The sequence below is a fragment of the Taeniopygia guttata genome, chromosome 2 (assembly GCF_048771995.1).
Source record: "Taeniopygia guttata chromosome 2, bTaeGut7.mat, whole genome shotgun sequence".
Taxonomy (NCBI): Eukaryota; Metazoa; Chordata; class Aves; order Passeriformes; family Estrildidae; genus Taeniopygia; species Taeniopygia guttata.
Window position 1 is genome coordinate 31,598,533 of NC_133026.1, and position 24,896 is coordinate 31,623,428.

The 24,896-nt window shown below is 38.2% G+C and overlaps 1 protein-coding gene across 5 annotated transcripts in view; it reads left to right on the forward strand.

Moving 5' to 3' along the window:
- The window catches only part of DNAH11 (dynein axonemal heavy chain 11), a 138,057-nt gene that overhangs the window by 94,031 nt on the left and 19,130 nt on the right, over nt 1-24,896 (forward strand). Inside the window, exons 16-24 of one of the 5 annotated variants that reach the window (XM_072925599.1) lie at nt 2,037-2,135; nt 2,422-2,490; nt 6,413-6,562; nt 9,759-9,849; nt 10,636-10,834; nt 12,579-12,926; nt 19,699-19,822; nt 20,389-20,654; nt 22,139-22,328. Coding sequence is in view for 4 of the 5 variants with exons in the window: in XM_072925597.1 (XP_072781698.1) it covers nt 1,970-2,135; nt 2,422-2,490; nt 10,636-10,834; nt 12,767-13,049 (717 nt within the window). In the remaining variant the exon portion in view is untranslated. Of the gene's footprint in view, nt 1-3; nt 2,136-2,421; nt 2,491-6,412; nt 6,563-9,758; nt 9,850-10,635; nt 10,835-12,578; nt 13,164-19,698; nt 19,823-20,388; nt 20,655-22,138; nt 22,329-24,896 lie in introns of those variants that run through there. The other 4 variants (XM_072925595.1, XM_072925597.1, XM_072925596.1 and 1 more) reach the window with 4 other exon arrangements.

Sequence of the window (24,896 nt, forward strand, 5' to 3'; positions counted from 1 at the left end):
TGCTAGAGTTTAATAGTTGCTAATTTATCTAGAGTTTTACTTTACCTGAACCTCTCCCTGTCCTTCTCCACCAAAAATTTTCTTGCAGATAAAATCCTTTCTCAGAAGCCTTCTACCTTGCAGCCTAGGTAGAAAAAAATTGTCCCATATATTTTCAATAGTAGGACTCTGGAAATAAATGTCATTCTTAACTCTTCTAAGACTCTAGTGAAATGGATTGAATATTTTTATGAATAAAAATAAACTATACTGTAATGTTTGAAGATGCTTTCACTGAACAGCAGTGAGACAAAATACCTTGTTTCACTTTTGATTATTTTCCCGCAAGTGAGGAAGAGTGGAAAATAAGAGACAAATACACTTGAAAAGTTATGTTAAAATGGATGTTTATTAATAGTTCTCTACAGAAGGAACAGCAAATAGTTCTATGTCATTAAGTATCAGCTTTGTGCAGATATGGTGACACTAGATGTACCTATATACTCAGATATTTTTTGTGCATTGGGTGAAATCTTAATATCTTAATATTAGGAACCCTGATAATACCCCAGTGCTATTGTTTTTCACAAGGAAGTATTTCAGCTTGTAGGAATTATTGTATTGGTTGTCTTACAGTCCAGAGATGAAACAAATAATGTATTCAGTCTTTTGATATATTTAGATGAATGTGTTACACATGGAAGATAGATATATTGCATGCTTGCAGAGGGGAGTGTATGCCTGCTGGGACCTCTTGGGTTTTCTGGACATCCATCAAAAGTTAGGTTTATTTTGGGCTCAGAGATTAGAAGCAAACATTAGACAATTTAAGGTAGTATGTGTTCTGTAATACTATGGTAAATATGACACTGTGCCACGGAAGCTGCACTAGAGGTATAGTGCCACTCTTATTACTAATAATTGTGCAAATTTGGCTCAACTTAAATATATTTTTTTTTTCATTATAAATAACTGTCAGATTACATGGGGGTTGTTTTTGTTTCAGTGTACACTTTTAAGAGAAGCTTCGGTCTAAAAGCCAGCAATGAGGACTAGACATGTCCAGGGAGAATAAAAAATTTGATGGAAGGCTTTTTAAGATACTCCTGAATGGGGAGAGAAGATAGCTCAGCTTTGATACTGATGATGCAGTGCTTTCCTTTATTTATGGCTTTTGAATTCAATCCAAAAATCACTAACATGGAAGCCTGGAAAAACACCATGAAGGAATTGGTGGGGGGTTGCCCTTTGCTTCCATAAGGCAAAAAAATAATTCCAGGCATCTGGTATAGCTCTTCTATTATGCTTCCACCAGCCCCTCTTGTTTGTTCCAAACAACTTATTTATTCACTCTCTCTTATTCTGTTGTGCATTATGCAATTCTCTTCCCACCCATACCTGTTTGGTAAGCAGTAATTTCAGGCATTCCATTTATATTTTATTTCATCTGCTTGCAAGTGCCTGTGAGGGGTTGGCACCCAGCAGGCGTGGCTGTGAGGTGGCTGCTCTGTGACAGCCCCTCCTTAGTGAAGGGGCACTCACACGAGAGCTTTGCTGCAGCTGCTGCCCCACAGGGAGATCCGTGGCTGCCTCTGCCTCCGGAGATGGCCCCATCCTCTTGCTTTAAAGCTGAACTATATTAATTAGATGCCATGGGAATCTTGCTTTAATAGTTGTTTTTTGTTTTTTTTTTGTGGGTAAATACTGATTTATGTTCCAGAAATAGGTGCTCAGAGCATACAGAAGCATTGAATTTGCAATATCAGAATACACTGACTTTTATAATATATGATGAATTTTTAACTTCATTGAACTATAAATATTTTTATGAAGTAAATGTCTTAAGAGAAAACACTGTCTAAAAATCTGTTATAAATATGAAAAACTGCTTCTCGTCACTTTCCTTTCATCTGAAACTCCACATGGATCCTCCTTTTCTGCCTTCCCTTAATTTATATCTCCCCAGTTATCTTGTGCATTGCACTGAGTCATGTCTTGCTCCTTGGTAGCCTTGCTGGATGATTATATTCCATCCAAGGCTCCTTTTCCTGTGACAGAAGGCCCGGATCCAATTGCCACGTTGAGGGATGATGCTGTAGCGTGGAGTAACGAGGGTGATGGGATGTCAACAGAAAATGCCACTGTTCTAACAAACCGTGAGTGCTGACCTCTGATGATAGATCCCCAGCAACAGGGAATTAAATGGGTAAAGAATAAATGTGGGGTTGACCTTAAAGTCATATGTCTGACACAGAAAGGATATGTGCATGCTGAAGAATTGGCTTTTGTGCCTTCAAGTTCCCCTAATTTTCATAAGGGATTTTGTTGAAATGCACTTACCTAAAGAATTGAAATATTACAACAATTCTGCTCATTTATTCATAGCATCATTTTCCTTTTAAAAGGGTGCTTGAAAAGGCACCCTTCTAACATTGTTTTCAGGTGATGAGGATGAAATGAAGTGGAGGTGGATATGCATTTCTTGTGAGGGTCAAACCACTTTTTCAACAGGTAAGGTGCAAAGCCTCATGGTAAGACCTCACTTATACTCTACTGTTTGGTCAGCAGATCACAGAAAGCGCACCACACATGCATGTGCAGAATTCAAGGCAAAAGCCAATATTGGGTCATTTCCTGGTAAACAAACATATTTTTAATTCTTATACTTATGACTGAATTATGTGTTAGCTGATAGCACTGGCGTGTAACTTATCTCTTAATATATTTTCTTATCTTTACTTAGATTTAGGGAGAGAATGCTCCATTTCAAAGCGTGTCTAGATTTTTTTCTACTAAATTCCAGATATAGCACACAATTACACAATGCACTAAATGGTCATAGTACTGCCTGATTTTTAAAATAGGTCTTAATCATCTAGCCTCTGTTCTTTTGAATCAGCTCTTTTCCCTTATCTGTCCTGGTTTGTTTTTCATTCTTTTTCCAGCCCTCACAAATAATCATGATTTTTCATTCACACTCACCCTACTCTGTGAAGCTACAATGACTGATTACTTCTCTTTTCCATTATTATTTACTCCTTTTTCCACAGACATTGAAACAGATTTCTTCCAAGTAATTCAGATTCCAATTGTTCTTGAAGTCCTTCAAGGAAGTGTTTATAATTTAATGAGGATATACCAAAAGCTGTAACACAAGAATATATATAGATAGATATAGATACAAATATAAATATAGACAGATACAGATATATGCTCCTCCAACATTTCTATGTCAATTCCAGTATCTTCCATGCGGGGCTGTACCCTCATATTTGCTTATAAGAAAAGCCACAGCAATACACATATTTTTTTAATATGAGGAATAGCAAGAGCATAGGTAGAAAGATGTTGTACTCAAAACTATCAAAGTCTTAAACACTGGGCAATTCTTTGAGAACAGTTTTCCATGGTTTAACCTCGTGCTTTTAGAAAAACTTCGCTATTTATATTATTTAAAGGAAATCTTTCTATAACCAGCATTTATCTAATATTGGGGGGGGGGAGGGGGGGGGATTATGTTTTGCAGGTAAAGTTTTCTTAAGACCATTAAAAGAGCTTTAGCTTTTGATGAGACTGTAATCATTGAAAACATATGTGACTCTATTGATCCCATGCTTGGAAGACATACAGTTAAAAAGGGAAGGTGCACATGCTTGAGTAATCAGAATTTTTCCATGACAACTGGATCTATATTTCTTTGATTGCCACATTTTTCTTTGTGCTTCAACTCCTCATGTAACAAATTATTTCTTTTTAAAATGCAATGGCTAAAATCTGTAGATGAGTGGATATTATAATGTTAGTATCTGTATCTGATTTGATAGCAAAATTACATTCTTAGTTTCCAAACTGGACTCAAAATACTATATAGATGTGTGTTTCTTAAACTTGAGTGGAATTCTTTATTTTATTACTTCAAAAAAAAGGGAGTAAAACAAGGAGTAGCATATAATTTGGCTCAAAAGAAAGGAAAGTATTTCCTTTCCATGTAAAACAAGGGGGAAGGCATTAGAAATGACAGGCTAGATCTGGATTTAACAATAGATTTGGTTTTTCCAGTGCAATATCAGTTTAAGAAAACTGTGCCTTCACTATGCCATAATTGGTTTTTCAACCACCTCACGAAATAATGAAGCTGTTTAAAAAGGAAAAAAAACTGCAAAAACAAACAAATAAAAACCCTGGAAAGTAAGACAAATGAGGAAAAACTGATATGGTAGGACACAGGGCAGAAATAAGTAAGCCAGAGGTGGGGACTGTTTATGTTGTTATTGCTGCCAGCCTCCCATGCATCAAGGCAGTGCAGCTGATGCTGATCACGAATTCCTCATGGCAGATGTCACAGAGGTGTTCATGCCTGCCAAGATTTCCCCCTAAACCTGGTCTGCTGGCACCAAAACTCACACACCCCATTTTTCAGTACTCAAATTCAGAGCCTGTTCTCCCCAGGAAAGGTCTGCAGTTTGGCATTCCAGTAGGAGACTCAAACTGGGTGCCCCAAGGCTGAGTTAATGAGTTTCCTCTCTTCTGACACAGCAGCAGCAGGAGTGGTAGATGGTACAAGGGAATGTAACCCTATGTTCTGACCTTTTTGGGGTGATGTCTGTGAATCTCATCTTTCATTCCCATGCTCCCTTTCTCCTCTATATTTTGAAAAATTGTCAAACCTAAAAAATACCATTAAAAATATTTCTTAAGATCTTATTTAGATACCTTTCAGATACACATTATCAGGGTGATAATAGGGAAACTAAAGCAGTTTGTACTAGTTGCAAGAGAATTTCAGTCTGTAATGTCTTCCATAACTGTTCACAAAACCTTCAGATGAAATTGTTAAGTCCTCAATGCAAATGTCAGCCTAAATAATAATGTTGATTTGTGCTTGCTTGAGAGTAAGCTTATTAAATCTCATTAGATATTTCATCTGATGAAGTGAAATGCCATGCTTCTCCTCAAATGTTTATTTAATTTTAAGTCTGAAAGTATTCCTCTCTTCTATTCTTGTTTGCAAGCAACACATCAACAAGCTAGATTTTTCACATTGGAGAATGTGATGTGTATTCTGATATAAAGCCTGACATACTCCTGGGGCATTTCTGGATGGATCTCACATGTTAGTCAACGAGTGGTTAGAGTGCTTCATGTTGTTGAAAGTCAAAATATGAAAAAAATTATAAATAAAGAAGTTATCTTATTCTGTATGGATTGCACAAGATTTTTCTCCCTCCTTCCCACCCTATATTTCAGGCATTGGTGCCTGCACAGTAAATCTAAGCAGTAAAAAACAGCTCAGATCTCCTTGCATGCATGAAGCTCCTGGAAGATGCACTCTTGCCCTGCACTGTGAGACCTTGAAATGATCCCCCTTTGTTGCATTTTTCTATAGCTGTATTTGAAGTACTTCAGAGTAAGAGCATACAGCTTGCTTTTCAGAATCTGTAGTGAAGAAACTTTACTGAAAATTAGTATTATACTAGTCTAAAAGAGAGATCAGAATTTTCACAAGGTAACAGACTTTTAAGGAATGGGAGGATGTGAAGGGATGTGAAACAGAAAGAAGTTGGATTGAAAAGGAGAAGGGCCACAGCAATATATATTTGTATTGATTTAGCAAAGGCTTCCACATAGCACAATGAAGCTGTGTATGTGGACACAAAAGCAGATATATTAAGCTATTAAAAAATAGTTTCTTCTGCCCAATATTTACATGACCTGGCATTCTGTGCCTGATTGAAGATGAACAAGTCACCTTTGAGGGGCATATGTGCCTGTGTGTGTATAATTATAGATATATATACATATGCATATACACACCACAATGTATATATACCCACATGTACCCCATTTATTTCCAAATAAGCAAATCATTCTTGATTAATTTCTGTTATTTTTTTTTATTTTAGTAGTTCTGTCAGGTACTTTGAATTTTTTTCTTCCTAATAAAGAAAGACTAGAAAGGTATTTGTGATAGATATGGTGCAGTCCAGCAGTTGAAGTTCATTAATAATTGGAATGTTGCAGAGTATGAAGTAATGAATACTAATTACTCCTTTCATGTCTGACAGCACCCCATGGACCAATATATCAGCCCAGACTTTAATTTGGTTCTAGTAATGGTTTCATCAATAGTACATTAATTCTGTGTTTGAAAAGATGTACAGTTGAACCTGACCCACACAGTAGATACCACTGTCATAAAATGGCCACATCCTGACAACAACTGGATAATTACAAATAATTAAATCCACTGAGCTTCAGACAATCCTAATTTTAAGTAAAATATATCTTATCATATCAATCGAAAGAAAGCATAGCAAGGGAGATTTATCAACTTGTACTCCTTGCAAAGCAAATTTACTAGCCTGTTTATTAGAGAACTTGCTGATCTGTGAACCACATCATAGAAGTACCTCTGCCCTTCCTTTTTTCCAAGATGGTTCTTATGTCGCACTCCTGGATATTCTGCAACACCAGCTCTTGGTTTCTGAATGAAGCCTGCAAAAGAAATTGTCAGCCTTGGAGAACTTCAAATGAATAAATTTATATTTTCCTCAAAACCAGCTCACAACAGGGTGAACCAAAGGTACTTGTTATCTCTGAAAAGCAGACTTCATGCTTAAGTGCCTTAGTACATATTTAGGAGCCTAACAAATTTTGGGTGTTCATATTTGGATACATTTTTATTTTTAATTTTGGAAGAGCAAAACTGCTCAGTTGTTTCCAGTGCACTTTAGACTGTGGCCATGTGTTCAAAATGGATTTAAAATGCTAAGATTTTTGTTAAAAATAGTTCAAGATATTTGCTTTGAGAAGGAGGAGAAAATTTAAAAAGAAATAACAATTTTAAGAAACTATCAGTTGTAGTACATAGCTTTATGTAAGCATGGCAGCCACAAGACAAAAAAAAAAGTAAAATTTGGGTGCAAAATATTAGCAATATATGCAAAAATTATTAAAGATGCAAATACTTAGATTTTTTTGGAGCAGATAAACCAAGGCATAAAAGTAAGCAGATACCAACTCTATATGGTGCTGGGTTTTCACCTTCACCTGCTATAAAAGAAACTGTGCCACTGAATAGGTTTGGTATGGATGGTCCTTAATATTTGAATTTTTACCTGTGCACATCCTGTCCTATTTCCCCAGCACCTCTCATTTGGAAATCACTGGCAAGGAGCATTAACTATAACAGATCAATGTTATTTTGGCTCATAGGAGAGAAGATAGAGGAATAAATTCATTGTCCATACGGCTCCTATTTGCATTTACACAAGGTGTTACACTTGCTGAACTCCCTTGCACAGTCACAAAGAGGTAGTCAAGTCTCTTCAGCTGCAAGGTTAGATTATTAAGAGGTTTTTTAAAATGTCTTGAAATTTGATTTATGTGCAAATGTAGCTCGTATGAACAAGTTTCCATTCTTACAAGGCATGACTATTATTCATGAAACAGCAAGAAAATTTGCTCAGTTTCTCCACAGGGAGAAGCTTTCCTTGCCTTGAACATCTTGTCAGCTGTGCAGCTTCCAGGCAGTGCTTTTCCCACTGAACTCGTTTGACCAACTTGCACAGTTTGCCTACTGAGATTGCCTAGTAACAGCTCCATTCTGCACTTGTTTTCACCTGATTTATTCTGCTTCATTCTCTACATTACTTGTTGAGGTTTGCAAGTCAGTTCCAGAAGCTTAATTTTAAGCAGCAGGGACTGAATGAAAGCTCCTCTGGAAAATGTGTTTACCCCTCTTTCTTCGCACTGAAAAATATTGTTTCCCTGTACTTTCCTGTCTAAAAATTTATCACTTACTTCATTCTTGCTGAGCTGATCCAAAACACCTCGCTACAGGAAGCTATTCTACCATTCTACCATTTAGAGTTATGGTCTGGTTTGGAGAACATCTGCCCTGAAAGATATGCTTTAATTTTGTGTTACGTGAAAGTGCCCCATAACAAAAGATGTTGCATTAGCTCTTGAGCCATTTCATTATATGAAGTCTTGTTCCTATATTCAAAATTTCTCACCTTCATGAGTTCCTCTTTGAAAGGCCTAGGCATTGCTACCTTAGGCAGAACATACACAAGGGAATAGCAGGTCTTTTTGTCAATCAATCAAGTTTGACAGATCAGACAAGATGTTACACATGTCCCAGTCTTCTCACAGCCGAGTGCTCATGTTACCTCCTGGAATTTATTTGGTTTTATATTTGCTTTGGCTAAAAATAATTTATACTCCAGGCATATACAGGTTTTTTAAAGCATTTTAAATTCTTTTTGAATCCCTTAATCTACTTTATTTCAAAATCTATGAGAATGTCAACAGGAAAAAAAAACTAGTGGGGAAAAATCTCTTTTTAATTTACTTTGTTTGTTCTTAAATACCAGGGAGCTGGGACTCACACAAAAGGTGTTATGTCTATTCCTGGGTAGAGTGGTGCTTTAGTTCCATCCGTCCTATCTGCATCAGCTGAGGGAATAGGACATTATGAAGAAAACATTGCCAAAAGTAGAACCTGTCTTTAGAAATTCCTCTGGTGACTGTTTTTTTCTATTCCTTCTATCATGGACTTCTATTATCCATGCCTATTTTGCTGCATTTCTTCATAATCCAGAATTAACCTCTAAACAGATATATTTTCCTGAAAAAGAATTTAAGTCATCCTACTGAGTTCCCCACCTCTCTGTTTATCGTTGCTGCTTATACTCTTGAACAGTTCGAGAGCAATAACAAAACATTTCTTTTTCCCAAATCCGTAATTAACAGAAAACCTACAACAGCTGCAGTAATAAAACCCACCAAGTCATTATGTAGGTTTTGCCTTTCATAGGTGATAATCACAGAAATTGGTTATTTATTGCTTCTGTGAATTGAGAACTCCTAAAGGAAATATTTTCATCCAGAACTCTAAAACTTGTTATATTGCCTCATAGATGTTCTGAAACATAGCCTGACTCCCTTAGCAAAGGTTTTTCTTCTGACAAAGCAAACTGAAGAACGTCTCTTTTGTCAGACCTCTTGTTTCATCAGTGTGTGTGTCTTGAAAGCAAAGCAAAATTTTGTTCTCCATGTCAAGTTCTACAGTTTTGTTCCCTCCAGCTGCAGTCAGGTTTGAAGGCTGTAGAGAGACCATGTTGCAGAACTGGACTGTGAATTCATGTCCACCTGAGAGAGACTGTATAATCTGAAGGACATGACCATATAGCTAAATTATTGCAGTATTATACAAGCAAAAGCCTGGAAAACCCATCTCCAGTAGTTTGCATGGCAGCATAATAAAATATACATGTCTGATGTTGGGTTTTGTAGAATCATGGGTTTCCCAGCACTAGACATAGTAGGTTTCCTTAAGGAATTCACTTAAAGGATATCATAAGCATCACTCTTTTCTTCCTTCTCCCCAGTGAAATGCAGAAGGATCTCACCACGCCATTTCATTTAGCCTATGTGTTACAGCTACGGGCATGTCAGAAGCAGGCAAGGGTCTTAAGAGCTGAAACCTGTGCTGCTGGCTCTGGCAGTGCCCTGTGATAGTCTAGAAAGAAAGCAATGTTAACATTACTACAGAAAGTAACAGTTTTATCCATGTTCTGATGTGACTTTCATAAATTGCATTTTAAGTGTTTAGTATCTATGCTAACACAAATACTTTAAAAATTTTAGTTAACAAATGCCAATTTGAATTTTATGAAGAGTTCATGTTATAAACGCTCCATGTTGTAAATGTTCTATTAGCCCTTTTTTAAACAGAGTTTTATTACTAATATTTAAATCTCCTTTCTTGGCAGAGAACATTCAAAACCATTGCTGTACAGAAAATACTGGTTTTGGGCTCGTGTGTGGCAAGTGAATCCTGAAAACTGACACGCTGTTTACTGGGTGAGTCAATGACAAAAAGTTGTGTCACTGGGTCACACCAGACCAGACACTCGGCACACACTGTAGTCTACAAGTAATCTTTCAACTTTTTTTGGTGTTATGCCACAGAAGTAGGACGGTGAACTTCATGTTGCCTCCCTGCTGGGTCTCAAAACAGCACAGAGTAGCTGTTATAGGACATGCTTCACCCCTCACTGAAGATATGGGATCAGGAAATGACAGCTCTTCAGTAAGGGATTTCAGTAACTAAAAGGTGAACCTAGGATACCTCATTCTTTCATCCAACAAATAATTGATTTGGAATGAAACATTTAGAAAATTAAATTTAAAAACATTTTTGTTGTTTCTGTTGCCAGCCATTCCGTCTCCTCTAGTCTATCCATCTGTTATAAATACATGTCCCTGCTTAGTTTTTTAGGCTATATATTTAAGGAAATTATAATAAAAACTATCTCACTGGCATTTGTTTGAAAAGTTTCCTAAGTTTCTGGTATGTTATGATGATAGACATTTATCCCTAAGCCAGAGACTCTTCAGTACAGCAGTGAATAATCTCCTTATGTCTGCTGTATATACAAATTAAACTACAATTAAAAAATATTCTTACACTTTTGCTGTGCTCAATCATCCTAATTTTGTTTCTTAAGTTGCAGGCACCTAAATCTTGGCTTGCATGCATTTGCTATGCTGCTAAGATCATACAGTACCCGTTGTTTGCAATCTGAGATACTTACAAGGTTTTAATTTAGTGAGATCCTCATTCTTGTGCATTTTATTCCTTCCTAGATGCACCACGATTGAAGACAAAAAATGTGAATTCAACAAGAATTTTCATCTCATCCTTCACACTAAACTGGCTAACCCTCACTTACAAGCCAGTACTGCAGGCTCAGGCTACCTTCATTAATTTCACTGTCAGCAGGGACAGGCTGGAAGACCAGCTGTTGGCTGAGGCTGTTAATGCAAGACTCACAAAAAAAGTAAGGTAAAGACTGTATTTTGATTTGTCTGTTGCCTGCTCTGAAATTTTAAGTCTAGAATTAATATGCCTGTTTGAGTCCACTGCACTGTAATTGTTAGTAGCCCATATTAGAAAGATTTTAAGATTCTGGAAAGTGTAGAAAGTTCTTTTACTTATTTGTTCAAATCTGTGCTCCCAAAGGGCTTGTCTTGACCTAAAGCTCTGCTAGAAATTAAATATATTGTGATATTATTCCCACACTTCTCTCTACTGCTTGGTTTGCTCTGTGCATTGCATTTAATTTACAGAGCAGGCTTAAAGCCCCCTGCAGTGCTTTGTGCTTCAGCGACCCTGAGCCAATAAGTGTAAATAAAATTCCATGCCAGTCTGTACAAGCATGTAATGGCACTGTTAGGAATTAGGGCATTTGGTTAATAAATCACAATTGATTCCTGCAAGGATGCAGTTCAGTGGCTGCTGCAGTCATACCAATATATAGGATAGGGAGAAATGCTTTTATAAGTGGTTATAGGAAGGACTTTGTGCAGACTGTAATCTGTGAGATAAAACATGAAAAGGCATGTGAAATTAATAACAAGAATACCTCCTGTTTCTCTAGTGTGTGTTTCCAGTTATCTCATGTAATTAACTAACTTAATCCCCAAAGATTTGTTCCACCTGTTTGAGGTGGAACTTCATACAAGGGCAAACTGGGCCAGGGAGTTTAATTACCCCTTGAAGAATGAAAGCCATATACTTGGGAATGAGATCTGAAAACAGCTGTCCATTTACTCTGCACACTGTTCCACCTGGGACTGCATGCTTACAAGGTCTGTATCATCCAGGGTTTTGCTGTGAGTCAGAGTCTGACTGAGAGCTCCCCATAAGAAGTCAAACTCTTGCACTGTTAGAAGGTCAGTCCAGCAGAACAGACTATGATAATGTTTTCCCACTCTGTTTGCTGCCAAAGTGAGTCTCTTCAGCCTTGTGCTGTTCTCTGTTTTTCTCAGCTGCCACATAGATTACAAGTTGACATCCCTGACAAGATCAGAGTCCTTTTGTGTAGTCTCAGGAGGAAGGGCACTAGGAGAGAGATAAAGTTCTAGTCCATGACGACCTAAAACTTTTCACTTTGAGTGTCCAGAACCTCAGATCTAGTATACTGGGACAGAAAATAAACTGGCCTTTCAGAAATTAAATATAATTAACTGATGTAATTAAACAGAAAATATAGCTCAAAACAGCTATAAAACATTATTTCTTGCTGTGGTTGTTTAAACACAGTGTTTTTCTTCCCTCTGCTAGACAGTCCTCACCAAGAAGCCAGAGCAGTTTCATGACTGAGCTCAGGCAGCTGGAGGATGACAGGCTGCTCAGCCTGTCAGCTGCCCAGGGCAGTCTCCTAGACCACAGTGAACTTGTAAAAAAATCAAATCAGCAAAGTCAAGGGCAGCAGAAGTACAACACAAGGCAGTAACAACTGAATAGTTTCTAACAACTTAAAGTTGCCTGTAAAATGTCTATTCTTATTATTCTATTATTATTATTTTAAGTGTAACATTTCTATGAGGTAGAATAGGAATAGTGAAATTACTGCCTTTCCAGAAAGGGCTGTCTTCCCCATATTCACATTTTCTTATCTATAATATGTAGTTGTCAGATGTTTGATTTTTTTTTTTAGCTGCTTGAAATAGTGCTCATAAAATTAATAAATACCAACATGAAATTGGAACAAATATATTAATACATGATTGCCATGTTTTCCCAGGTAAACAGGCGATTCTGCAGAGGACAGTTATTCCCTAAGGGTTGTCTAAGAAGCTTACTTACTTTAAACGTTTGCTACTGCCTGAAATAAAGTCAGTTTTTCTAGCGTACATCCATATTCTTTTCTGTATGGATGGGAATATTTTGGTAACGGTGAGAGATAATCATGGCACATTAAAAAATAAACAGGACAACTGTCATCATTCACGTAGCTGAAGCCAAAGAAAATGAAGCTCAGGATGACAGGACAAGAGAGCATTGCAGACCGGCAGCTGGGAGAGCATCCCTTCCTTACTCTGGGAGTATCAGCCTGGGCGGTGTCAACCCCATCTACCAGCTTTCACTGAAGGTAAAAATGTCTCTTGCCAACTTTTGTTTTTTCCAAAGTGCAAGAATTCTGCCTCCAGCAGTGATGCCTGATACATCAGTTACTGCTTGTACCAGATGTTTACATTGGCAGGGCTGCGTGTGAGAGGACAGAGAACACGATGTGATCTCCTGCTGGTCTGTACCACAGAATATCCCCACGGGTGTCTTTGTTGGCTGCCTCCATTCTGACACTACTTTCTGACTGTGCTTGCAAAAATTTATCTTCCTTCTGTTAAGCCATCCCACAGGGCCAAGAAGGAAGACTTTGGAGGAATTTTGTGTAAACAATTCCCCATCATAAACCTACCAAATGATCTAATGCAGTGAGTAAGGGAGATCACCCATTCTAAAATTACCAGCTTGTTCAAGTGATTCTCCATTCTGAGTAAATAAGGAAGCAGAAGAGTATTGCTGTTTGTAGCCCTCAGCCCTGGTTTGCTGAAAATTTCCTTTAAAAGCCTCTTTTCAGCCTCGTGCATTTTTCACCGCTTGGGTCAGCTCTTTATGGGAGCCTACAGTAGGAAACCAATTATCTTATGAGTAGTAAAGCAAAAAAAGCAAAATTCAAATAAATAAAAATAAATGTACTAACTCTAAGGCCTTCAATACATCTTCCACAAAGCAATTAAACAGGCGGAACAATCAGGAGATATTCAGTGTTGTATCCCTAACCTAAAAGAAGCTGTCACATAGTCGGCCTTTCTTTTCACAAGCCAAGGATTTTTGAAAATTACAAGCTCATTTTCCTGGCCCAAATGGCTTTTCAGGTGAGGAAAAATTTTCATATGGATGATGACGACATTTACTGGATTTACTGTTTTTCCTCTGGAAGCTCATGCCTGTGCCCAAACCCTGTGGTTGTGTAGTTTCTCACACAGGGTGACTGCTATTTCAGTATCAACAGTAATTGCAGAAATTCCAGAGATGTTATCATGTAATTATTTTTATTTAAAATGCTCCAATGTCTTTATAAAGCTAGGTTCAGGATAAACAGCATGACTTAGCTGCTTGCACTTGGATAATTAGGGTTGAAATTGTATATATAAGTAAGAAGTAAATAATACATATCCAAATAACATTCAGGCCATTACTTTTCCTTTTAATAGTAGCTGTATGTCCTGGAAAAAATCAGGGCTCAGATGTACAGGAAGTCAGAGGTGTCTCTGAAGCAACTCTGATGACCTTTTTCAATTTTGTGTGCTGCCATGGCTCTTCTAAGTAGTAAAGAGATAGGACTCCTTGAACTGGATTTCCTTTTTCAGTTCAGAGTTGAACACAAGAGAATCCTATTGACATTTTAACTATACAGCCATGGAGTATCATTAGAGTAGTTTGGGAAAATTGCTTTTCAGTTCTATACCTTTTTTTTTTATTATTTCTGGACATGTGCCTCACCTAGACACTTTCAGATAAAGTCATGCATTCTACCATAATTTTTTCAGTAGAAATAGTGATATTTTCAAAGTGGAGATTTCTTCACTCTTTGAATGCCTTTTTCCTTAAACATCACATACTGTATCCTGTGAGGAAATTCTGTTCTACCATAATTTGTCCACTCCCCTAAAAGTAGAATTTTAACTCCCTGCCACTCACTTTAGTAAATGTCCCATAGAGGGTTTCCAGTTTGTCATATCTAGATGTTTAACAGTAAGCAGATAATGGCAATACCAACCAAAGTAAATTCTCACCAATAGTACTGTTTTTATGTATGCATGCTTGTGTGTATATATTTAGTATTTTATTTATTTAATGGTGTATTATTTATGTAATTTCATATTTTAAGGCAAGTCCCGAGTCCCTTAGTTGCACTAGGGGTTTTTACATACATCAAAAATTATCAGTGCCATCCTGTTTCAGTCATCATGCAAAAGATACGTCTGTATTTGGCATGCTTCCAGGCTATGGCAGTGACAGTTGTGTCCAGAGGGGTAGATAAAGATATTTAAAGATCCACCAAGAAATGGTAGAAATGAGTGGACTCAACATACCCAGAAAAGGAGAAAAAAAGCTCTTTTCAGAAACTAGCAATACTGTCCAGGACAGAATATCGTATGCTCTGAGGTTGGAAATCTGAGGGTTCATTTTTCAGGGCAAGTGTGTGTGAGGGTAGTGCCTTGCATGACAAATTCAGATCTTAAGAAGCAAGTAAATAACTTCTAGAACAGGGTGGTCAACCAGAATTTGAGATCAATTACTGTGGTCCTTCACAGCATGTTCTCCTGATGAAAAGTTTATGAAAAGGTAGTGTGGTAAAACATGAGTCACATGAGCATATTTGGAGAGCTGTGATTGTGATTTCTTTTAGATTGAATATAGGTACCTGAGGAGAACAGTCATTGATAAATAGGCATACAGTAAGCTATCCTCTTAATAACTATAAATGTGTTTTTCAGTGTTAGTTCTCATTATGGTATTAGAGCTGGTAGGTAACCCCACAGGATGACAGTTTTTCAGGTCTCCCTTTTGAAAGTTTTATGATACCAAGAAAGATTCTGTATGTCTTCAGCTGTGGATACTGACACATTTGTTTTCCATCTGTACGGTTTTTGTCTTTTGGTCCCAAGTAATGACTATAGACCTGTTGTTCCACATTCCACAGTCGCCATTTTTGTGTGACTTCTGAGAATGCAAGCTTGGTCCTAGGTATTTATTTTGCCCAACTGCCCCAGCTTTATGCGACAGTATTGCCTGCATATATAATGAGATAATGAGGTCCCTTTTATTCAGAAGTTGCTCTTTTCTGTCATATGGCCACTGCCCTGCAGGGAAATGGGAAAGATCATCTTCTCTCTTTCTTCCCCACCTGCTTATCTTTCTGCCTTCAGTTCACTCTCCTGATGATTTCTCTGATGAAATGACCATCGGTGTCAGATACTCAAGTCTGAGAATGGCGCAGACCTGAAGTAGTTATCAAGGCACATCTTTTGTGTTTAGCAGATGTTTTGTCATGTATAGAAATTGTGTGGAGAAAAATCTTGGCTCAAGGTACTCGAAAAGCACAACGATGGATTTAGCAAAATGCTAAGAAGAGAGCAGTCCAGCCACTCCTGTGTTTTTCATCCTGTCTTCAGGACTAGACCCACTTGAATATCATGAGACCATACATAAGCCTCTTACTTGCTTCTGGTTCAAGGACCACTTAACTGTCTCCCATTAAAGAAAGAACAATTGAGCTTGAAAGTGAAATGGGGTATACGGGGCTAGAAATGTGGATAAACTGATGTATGGTTATGTGCTTGTGTGTATGTGCTTCTAGAAGTGTATGTGTAGTTATATTTTCTTCTCTGAACAGAACAAAGCCTTCTGGATTAAGCTGTCACTGGGATGGAATATGCATTCCTGTGGGGAAATTGGGCACAGTTTATTTTTGGCAGAAGATTCAACTTCCAAAGTTTCTTCCACCCCCACCATATTCATGGCAATGGGGTGGATGAAAAGTATATGACCATAAGCACTACAGTATGAAGACATTTTCAGAGCATTCCTCTGCTTGGCATAATGCAGGGTTTTTTTGTACTGTTTTCTACCTTTTTGACTAGATGAGGGCCAGAGGGCAATTTTCTCCATGCTCATGTAATCTTGTGCCCCCTGTGACTAAATAATGGTCATTATACAAACTATATTCAATTGTATAGGGTTCTGTGGCTTTATATGTAGGATTACTATTCCCCACAGACAATAGTGAGAATACCAGGTTAATACAGCTGTGACCTCACTGTGCTCAATTTAAGCTCAGGCCCCACAAGGTGAGAGGCTTGTGCATTTACCCACTGAACCAATCAGTTAAAAAACTGATGTGATATCTACCACATGTTGCTCTCTTTTTCATGAGGGAATTGCTCTGTACCCCCCATAAGAGTTTCTAAAGCTCAGTAACAATGCTGAGCATCTATCAAAATGTCAAAAGGTTCATTATCTTAAAACCAAGGGAACAGATTTCTGCAGGCTTTTTCTAATACCAGCAATAAGGCCACTGTTGAGAGCTCGCAATTTTGCTTGTTGAAATTGTAAGGGTTTAGTGAAGTGCTTCAGAGGAAGTAATATGTACTGCACAAGTGATAGTGAAATTAATGGGGGCTTTATCATTCTTTTTCTTTTCTGCTCTGCTAATTTTCCCATCTCCTCCCCCTACATCACTTACCCTTCCCCAATTATTTCTATTGCAGGCAAAAAGATTGGGTTCACTATAGGTTCAGGAAGATTTCATAACATCACTCTAGGACAAAAGCAGGAGATGGTTGCAAAGGAGGCGCTCAAGAAAGCTGCCCCACATGGCCATTGGGTTCTTTTCCAAGTGAGTGTCAAAGTGCCTTTCTGATGGGGAATACCTCCTCAGCTGGAGGGATGTTTCCAGAACACAAAATATGCAGTGGATTACATCTAAACAATAAGAGTTCTAAGCAAATAATCTTGTTCCATTTGCTTTTGGTTGTAACAGGATAAACATCGTATTAGTAGGGTTTATGTCACTTTTTGCTGAACAGTGCACTCTCCCAGGAGGCACAGGAAAGATAAAACAGAAAGCCCCTGGTGGGTGGGTAGGACTGCCCCCAGGCACAGCCTTTCCCCGCCTAATTAAGAGCTCCTATTCCATTCAGCAGGCCATAATGGAGACTTTAATGAAATGGGTCTGATTGTCCCTGGGGAAGCTGTATGATTAGTCCTGGAGTGCTGCTTGTCTGAGATAGCAGCCACGGCTTTGGCCAGCTTTGTATGGACCAGGAGCCCTCTCTGCAGTGGACAAAGAGATCCGTGGGATGCCCTGGCAAGCCGTGGTTTCCCAGCACAGTAACAGAGTGAACAGGAGCACAGCAACCATAAATGCCACTGAAAAAAGATGCTCCCTCCCCAGTGTTTCATGCTCAATAGCCAATGTGACAACCTGTCAGCCCTGAAGCCAAACGAAAGTGCATGTTCCAGGCCTTGACATTAAGGTGGTTATGGGAATGGGATGGTTCTCTCCTCTCCTGGTTTTAACCTCATCAGCCTGCTTTTTCTGCCAACCAGTTGCCTGCAACAAATGAAGAGATGGGTTAGAGCCAGTGTTTTCTGCCAGAGGAAACAAAACCACCATGGGATTTATGAGGGGCCCTGATGTGCTGGGCACTGTGGGGACATGCACAAACTGCCCCCCTCATCAGCAATGAAACTGGAAATGTGCTTGACCATATTTCATGTGAGTGAGCTAATCATGCCAGTCTGAAAACAATCCTGCATAGAAATGTTGTGTAAGGAAGAGTCAAGTTTGTTTTCAGGGGAATTTTAGGGTTTTCAGCTGCTCTGGGTGGCAGAATGAAAAAATGGGAGATGGCAGAGGTAGTGTTGTATCTGAAGCCACAGGGGTGGATGGGGAACATCTGAGAAGCTTCTGGTGTTACAGACCTGTTCCATTTTCCAGCCTGTTATGCCTGGCTCTTGAGGGAGGAGAGAGGAAACAATTGTGCTGTAAAGATTTTTGATAGTGAAGGATTGTGGGAAGTCTGAAAGGAAACTTCATGAAGATGTTGGACCAAATCCCAAGCCAACCTACACGTGCTAGTCTGACTGACCTGGGAAATACTTTAAAAATTACTTTGACTTCAGATCTTGCAAAAGCAGTTGGCACAGTGGTTGGCAAACTGGCAGATGAAATTCTGACTTCAATTTTTTTGGTGTCAGGTTACACTCTTCTGTCATTCATTATCAATATCTCAAATTCAGATATCTGATATATTGAATTTTTATTTTGTTATTATATTAAGGCTTTAATCACTTCCACTTTGCATTCGATGGATGCAGCCTATATGAAAATTCAGGTGCTGCCAAGCTGCAATCATATCATGTGATATGAAAGTCTCCCTCTCTTTCCATTCCTCTATTCCTTTTTCCACATGACGAGGGACAGTTAGGGAATATCCCTCCAGCAAACCTCATAATAAAGTGATGCAGCAACCAGGGTATGAGTGACATGTTGTATTCTTTGGCTATAATTCCTCCTGCATGGAGATTGCCAGTGCAGTCAGGAGGTTCTGGCACATCAGTGAAGGACCAAAGAAAAGCTTGTGGATAAGCTGCAATTCAAGTTGAAATGTTGGCTGGGCTAAAGATGTTTTAACCACACCATTAGCCCACACTCCACATTTTAAACTTTCCTTGATAGTCCTGTTTTTCACCAGGAGGTGCTTTGGAGGCAGATACTTTTCCATTATAACGCTCTTCTCTGATCTATCAGGGTCTTTCCACTATCTTCAAGTATTTTGAACTTTACATACTATTTTGAACTTTACAGTTACACTCTGAAGTAGTCTGAGACATATTTCCTAAGCTGCAGGATAGCTGGAACCATTTTTCTGCCTAGCACTTCCGTCTTCTTCCTGGTATATCTTGGTCATGTTTTGTTCTAGGTCCCAGTTCTACAGAAAGTTAAAGAGGCATCTTCTGAGCTATGTTTGTCTTTGTATGTGATAACAGCCACAACCACAGATCACTTAATCCTGAGTTTATAATATTTTCATTAGCTTCAGAGTCAAGGCCTTAAATTTAGAAGCTAACAGTGAAACCTCAATAAATACCAAGAAATGACAATGACCTAACTGTTACCCCATTAAAAAGTCACAATGGCAATTCCTTAAGGACAACAAATTTATTTGGCTTTGCACAATAACCATGTTAGCTATTTTTCAATGGAATGTTCATCTAAGTACCTGAGTGGTTCAGAACCTTGGACAAACTCCTTCAGCAATATGTCATCCTGATTTCTGTGTCTTCATCAGTGCTTTGCCAGCTCCAACCACAAAAGAGCACATCATTCCCCAAGGAATACTAGAAAATTCAATTAAAATTACTGGTGAACCTCCTGCAAGGATGCTGGCTAATTTCCACGCTGGTTTTGACCAGGTAAAAGTAAGCTCTTTTTTCCCTTTTGTTTGCTTTAATTACTCCTTCCCCTGTGGAGACAACTGGTAGCATTGATGACCATTCTGCAGGAGACCAGGGCTGGGGACCGTTGTGATTCCAAACTAACCTGACAGTTGCAAGGTGCCAGCCCTCTGTGCCCTGCATTACCTCTGTGTTTCCCATCAGTGCCGGGCAGGAGAAAAGGCGTGGCAATAACACAAACATTTGTACTCTTCAATACAGACATGCACAGATATGCATACAAAGACAGAAAGATCATTTATTGCACCAGCTGTAGCCAGTGGCGCACTTATGAAAAAAAAACTGTACATGCTCTAAAGCCAGAGCTCTTTCATTCAATGGTACTCACATATTTTGCTCTGCTCTAAATTTACCAAAATGCATGGTCATGAGCATTCTCCCACAGAGTGGATTTGCATACCTGGGTGTTCAGGCAACGGCTCAGTACCCTGTGTATGGGTTCCTGCAGTCAGGCATAAAGAAAGGAATTAAAGAGTAAGGGTTATGTGCTGTTTGTTTGGTCTTTTGCTCTTTCCCTGTGTAAGGTTCTGCTTGGTGGGTGGAAAGAAGAAGGCAGAGAAAGAAGACATGAGAATGTGGAGAACAGGCTCGTCACAGATTGTGCGTAACCTCCTTCCCTCCAGATCCCTGGTCATCCCTGTCTGCTACTCCAAGAACTTGTAGAAAGATCTTCAGTTCCATTGTGAGTCAGCTTCCCTGCAGCAGTGGCTGGAGCAGTCAGCTTGCTCTCATCAGCAAAGCAGACCATGATGGAGGCAGCCAGAACTGCACACTTTGGCCTTCCAGCAAGGTATTCCCTTGTAGCTGCTTGAGCACAGCTCACATGGGGGCAGAGCTGGGATGTGAAAAGGCTAAGAGCTCCTTTAGAAAGTAATACTAGCCAATGCCGGGGGGGAAAATAAAATTTAAAAAAAAAAAAAAGGAAAGAAAAAATAATGTTTAAAGCTCTGTCAGAGCTACAAATGGATTGATTTTGATGATAGGGGATGATTTGGAAAGATATTTGTGAGAAAGGAAGAATAACTGCAGTTTTTTAGCTGAGAAGCTGACTATTAATACAGCATTTTGTTCTTTTTTCAATTTTTTTATAACTTACTATTATAATACTTTTAATGGAAAGCTGAAAAATTTAGACAAAATTTTTAAGAAAGGTGCTTCATATACATTGTTTTCCTGCTTCAGACTGTGTTTAGTGAAAGAATATATATGTATATATTTGAATTAACCAATTTCTAAGCTTCACACTTTAGAGATCTCTCTTTTCTCACCCACTATTCTGAGCCATGGGTGTTTGTGGCTTACCACAAATTCCTGTGCAGACACTGTCTTTAATATATTTCTGGTTAAGGTTTTTTTTTTCTTTAGTTATAATAAGAAAATCAAAGTATGCCTAATCTAGATGGAATACATTTCATGGGTTTGTGGTTTTATTCAGGATAGAAACTTGTGTTGTATTTTTTCATGGTTGAACTCAGCATTCTGATTTAAGGAGGTTTTTTTTGTCAGACATAAAATCCTTCACCTTTGCCCAGATTCTGCTACATGTTGTTCAGCTCAGGATGATCTATTTCCTCTTGAAAGACAAGAGTTGATCCCTCTGATGTTCCCTCTACAAATTATTCTTTTCAAGGGTAACAAAATTAATTTTGTTATGTTTATTATTTCCTAAACTAAAGGATAAAATACAGAAAAATATCAGAGACATAAGGATTAATTTCTGCAAGTTTTACGGGCAAATGCCAAATAATTTAAAAAACAGCTGAATATAATTTTGCTGAAATTCCCTATTAACCCTATAAATAATGGAGACAAAAAGAAAAATATTAAACTTCAGTTTCAAACATGACTCTTCAGGAAATGGTGTAAAATTTCAAGGAGTTTGAAGGTTTTTAATAAATGTTAAAACTAGTAAATTTTCTACTTGGCATAAAGTCTATGGATAATTTAGCTAAGAAAATACAGTGGTTATCTGAGTAATATTTATAGATTTCTAGGTAAAGACCCTGTTTTTGTTAGTTTCCGTGGCACAACAGTTTGTTCCTACGGGACGTTTGGGAAAAATGTCACTATCAACAATTTTGCATCTGGGAATTGCTGAAAAAAATACTGCCCAATAGCCTCTGATTGTTTAGAAACCTGTTTCTCACTCTCCTTCCAGCTCCAGCCAAAGGGAGAACTCCAGGGTGAGTTCTCCCTTTGGCAGCTGAGGCTGGCACAGCTCTCAGCAACACTCCCTGTTGCCAGTGTGTAAGTTACTCCTTTTTTCTTTGACAGGGGATACTTGAACTGCACACCAGAGAAGGGGAATTTAAAAGCACCCTTTTCCCTCTGTGCAATTTTCACAGTTGCATTCCTGGGAGACTGAAGTTTGGCCCTTGGGGCTGGAATGGAAGGTACCAAATCCGCACCTGGGATCTCCATCTGCATCACTGCCCTCAGCAACTGCTCAGAGGCCCACCAGAAGGTAGGAAGTGGTCAGGTAACCACACATCAAGGTCATTTCCACTCAATCACATATTTATACTGAATAAGGAGGACACAGTTCTTTCCCTGAAGCTTTTATTTAAGTAGCTGGCATTATGTGATGTTGTTGGTGAGTATGAAAATAAACCAGATCAAAGGGGGTGGGGGGTTGTGGTTGTTTTCTGGCAGTGGATGCTTGAACTTTGAAATATAGGCAAAACCGGTTCCACATCAGTAGCTAAGGGGAAAAAAATGCCCTTCATTATGTTAACAAAAACAGGGGTTTACATGTGCATATATGCCAAATTCATTAGGCAGGTAATGAAGCATTTGCACAAATGTAATTACAAACAGCAATTCTGACAGTTCATAACACTGCATTAATAATCACTACAATTAGTTCTGATGATGGAAGCAATTTACAGCACGTCACATGTATAAATAATGGTGCATTTCCTGAATGTGTCATTATTATGTATTAAGGATGCCACCTTGTTGTGACTTTCTCAGTAATGTTCCCCTTGAGTCAAAGTTAAGGATAGGAGAGTGATTTTTTTTCTGAGCTACAGAATATTTCATACTTGTATAGTTTAAATACTGAGTTGAGGTCATTTGTGTAAGTTCTGCATGTGAAAATGTGAAATGTCTAAATAAAAGGCAGTAATTATTTATTACTGAATTATATAGGATATGATTGAATAGATTCTCCCATTTTAATAATTTAAATAAATTTCAGAGATATTTATAAAGAAATAAAAGAGACAGAGTGTCACCCTTTGATGATATGGTTTTCTCCATATCTCCCAGCTTGTATTTACTCTGAGAAATTAATTATATTTTTGTCTTCATAGCCCTGCTAGCCTTTATTTAGTTAGTAGGACATCAAGCTGTTTTCCCTTTTTGTGGTACTTGGTGTCATAGTGAAATAATTTCTTAATTTTATTATGATGATTTAATAATGCTTCCCATTTAGAAAACAAGTCTATGAAATCAGCTTATTCCAACCCTTAATTTTCTTTGCTAATAAATCTTGCTGCTTTAAGCTGTTCTTTTCAAACCACAATTCATAAGCTGGATAATTCATTTTGCTAATTAATGAGAGGGAGTATTCTGATGGCAGGGAGTACCAGGAAGGTCTGTAAGAGCAAGAATTATTTCTTCTCTCCTCTTGGTAATATTGTTTATTGACCTTTCTCATTGTACTGCTTAGTGATTCATTACCCTGTGGTTGCATAAGGATTTTTTAAACGTAGATATTGGAGAGAGAAATAAGACAACTGTTTTTTTTAAATGTCACTTCCTATGTATATATGCATGTCTATGACCTTGTGCATATATAAAAATATCATATGTATATAATTTATTGTCCTTTGGGAAGAACTTCCTGGAGACAATTAAGCATTGACCAGAAAGCATAAACTGGGCAACTTGAGCTAGCTCATCAGCTAGTGGAAATCGCCATTACTTTGTTATAACTTCCACTAATTTATAGTGTTTTCCCAAGGATATTTAATCTTGTATGTCTGTTTTTCCTGCTGCTAAGACAAAATCCAGCACACAATCCAATCTGCAATAGTTGAGGTGTCTTCATGTGAAGTACAGTGGTCCTTCCTCATTGTCCCACTCTTGCTCTGCACCTTCTGATCCCCACACATCTGTTCAAGGAGTTGTCACCAGATTGTTGTGGGGGGAAGTAGATTCTGTCCTCTCCATTATCCACCCACCCAGCAACAGCTCTGTGGGTTTTTAGGTAGAACAGACCAGTTTTGTATAGAGTACAATGGCAATTATGTGAACCTGACAGCCCAAAATATTTCTAATGCAAACTCCGCCGTTTTCTCACACTCACAAAAATGTCCCTTTTATATCACCAGCTTTGATTATCCCAGTATAATCAATGTCCCAGAAGTGTGCAGCTGAATGAGCTTGTACTGCATTAGAATATTGATATACTCTTCCAAAAGACAAAGGAAAAAGCAATTTCTTGAGATAAATATATATGAAATTAGAAAAACATTAAATGAGATTTTGTTGCCGAGAAAGAGAAAAGCAGGTTTATTCTGACTGCAAGAACATTCCATTCTAAATCCAAGTTGCTGGCATTTTTCACAGGGATTCTCTGTTCAGGCCTCTCTTCACAAGCATGCAGCCCTGCATATTATAGTCCAGTGGCTTTTTTTAAATTGTTTTTTTTTTTTCATTTTCTTTGAACCAGTTTAAAATAAAGATGGATTAGTATTTCACATAATCAAACTGCTGCATACAAGTGTATGTAGCAAGCAGGCTGGAATAGCTGCAGCTATTTTACTTGTTCGGTTCTGTCACATCATGTAATATTTAAAGCCTATAATTAAGTTTTTACTTGAATTGTTGGGAGGCAAATACTGCCCCCAAGGGCGTAAAGGTTCCTGTCTGCAAAGGTTTCATCACAAACTGGCATATTTTGCAAACCAAAGGGGAGCAAAAAGAAGCTTCAAATGCTGTGAAGCCAAATAAAAGAGAAAGACAGTGGTTCCTTGAATAAAATGTTTTGCCACCCTTAACTACATGCTTTCTCTGTGGCATTATG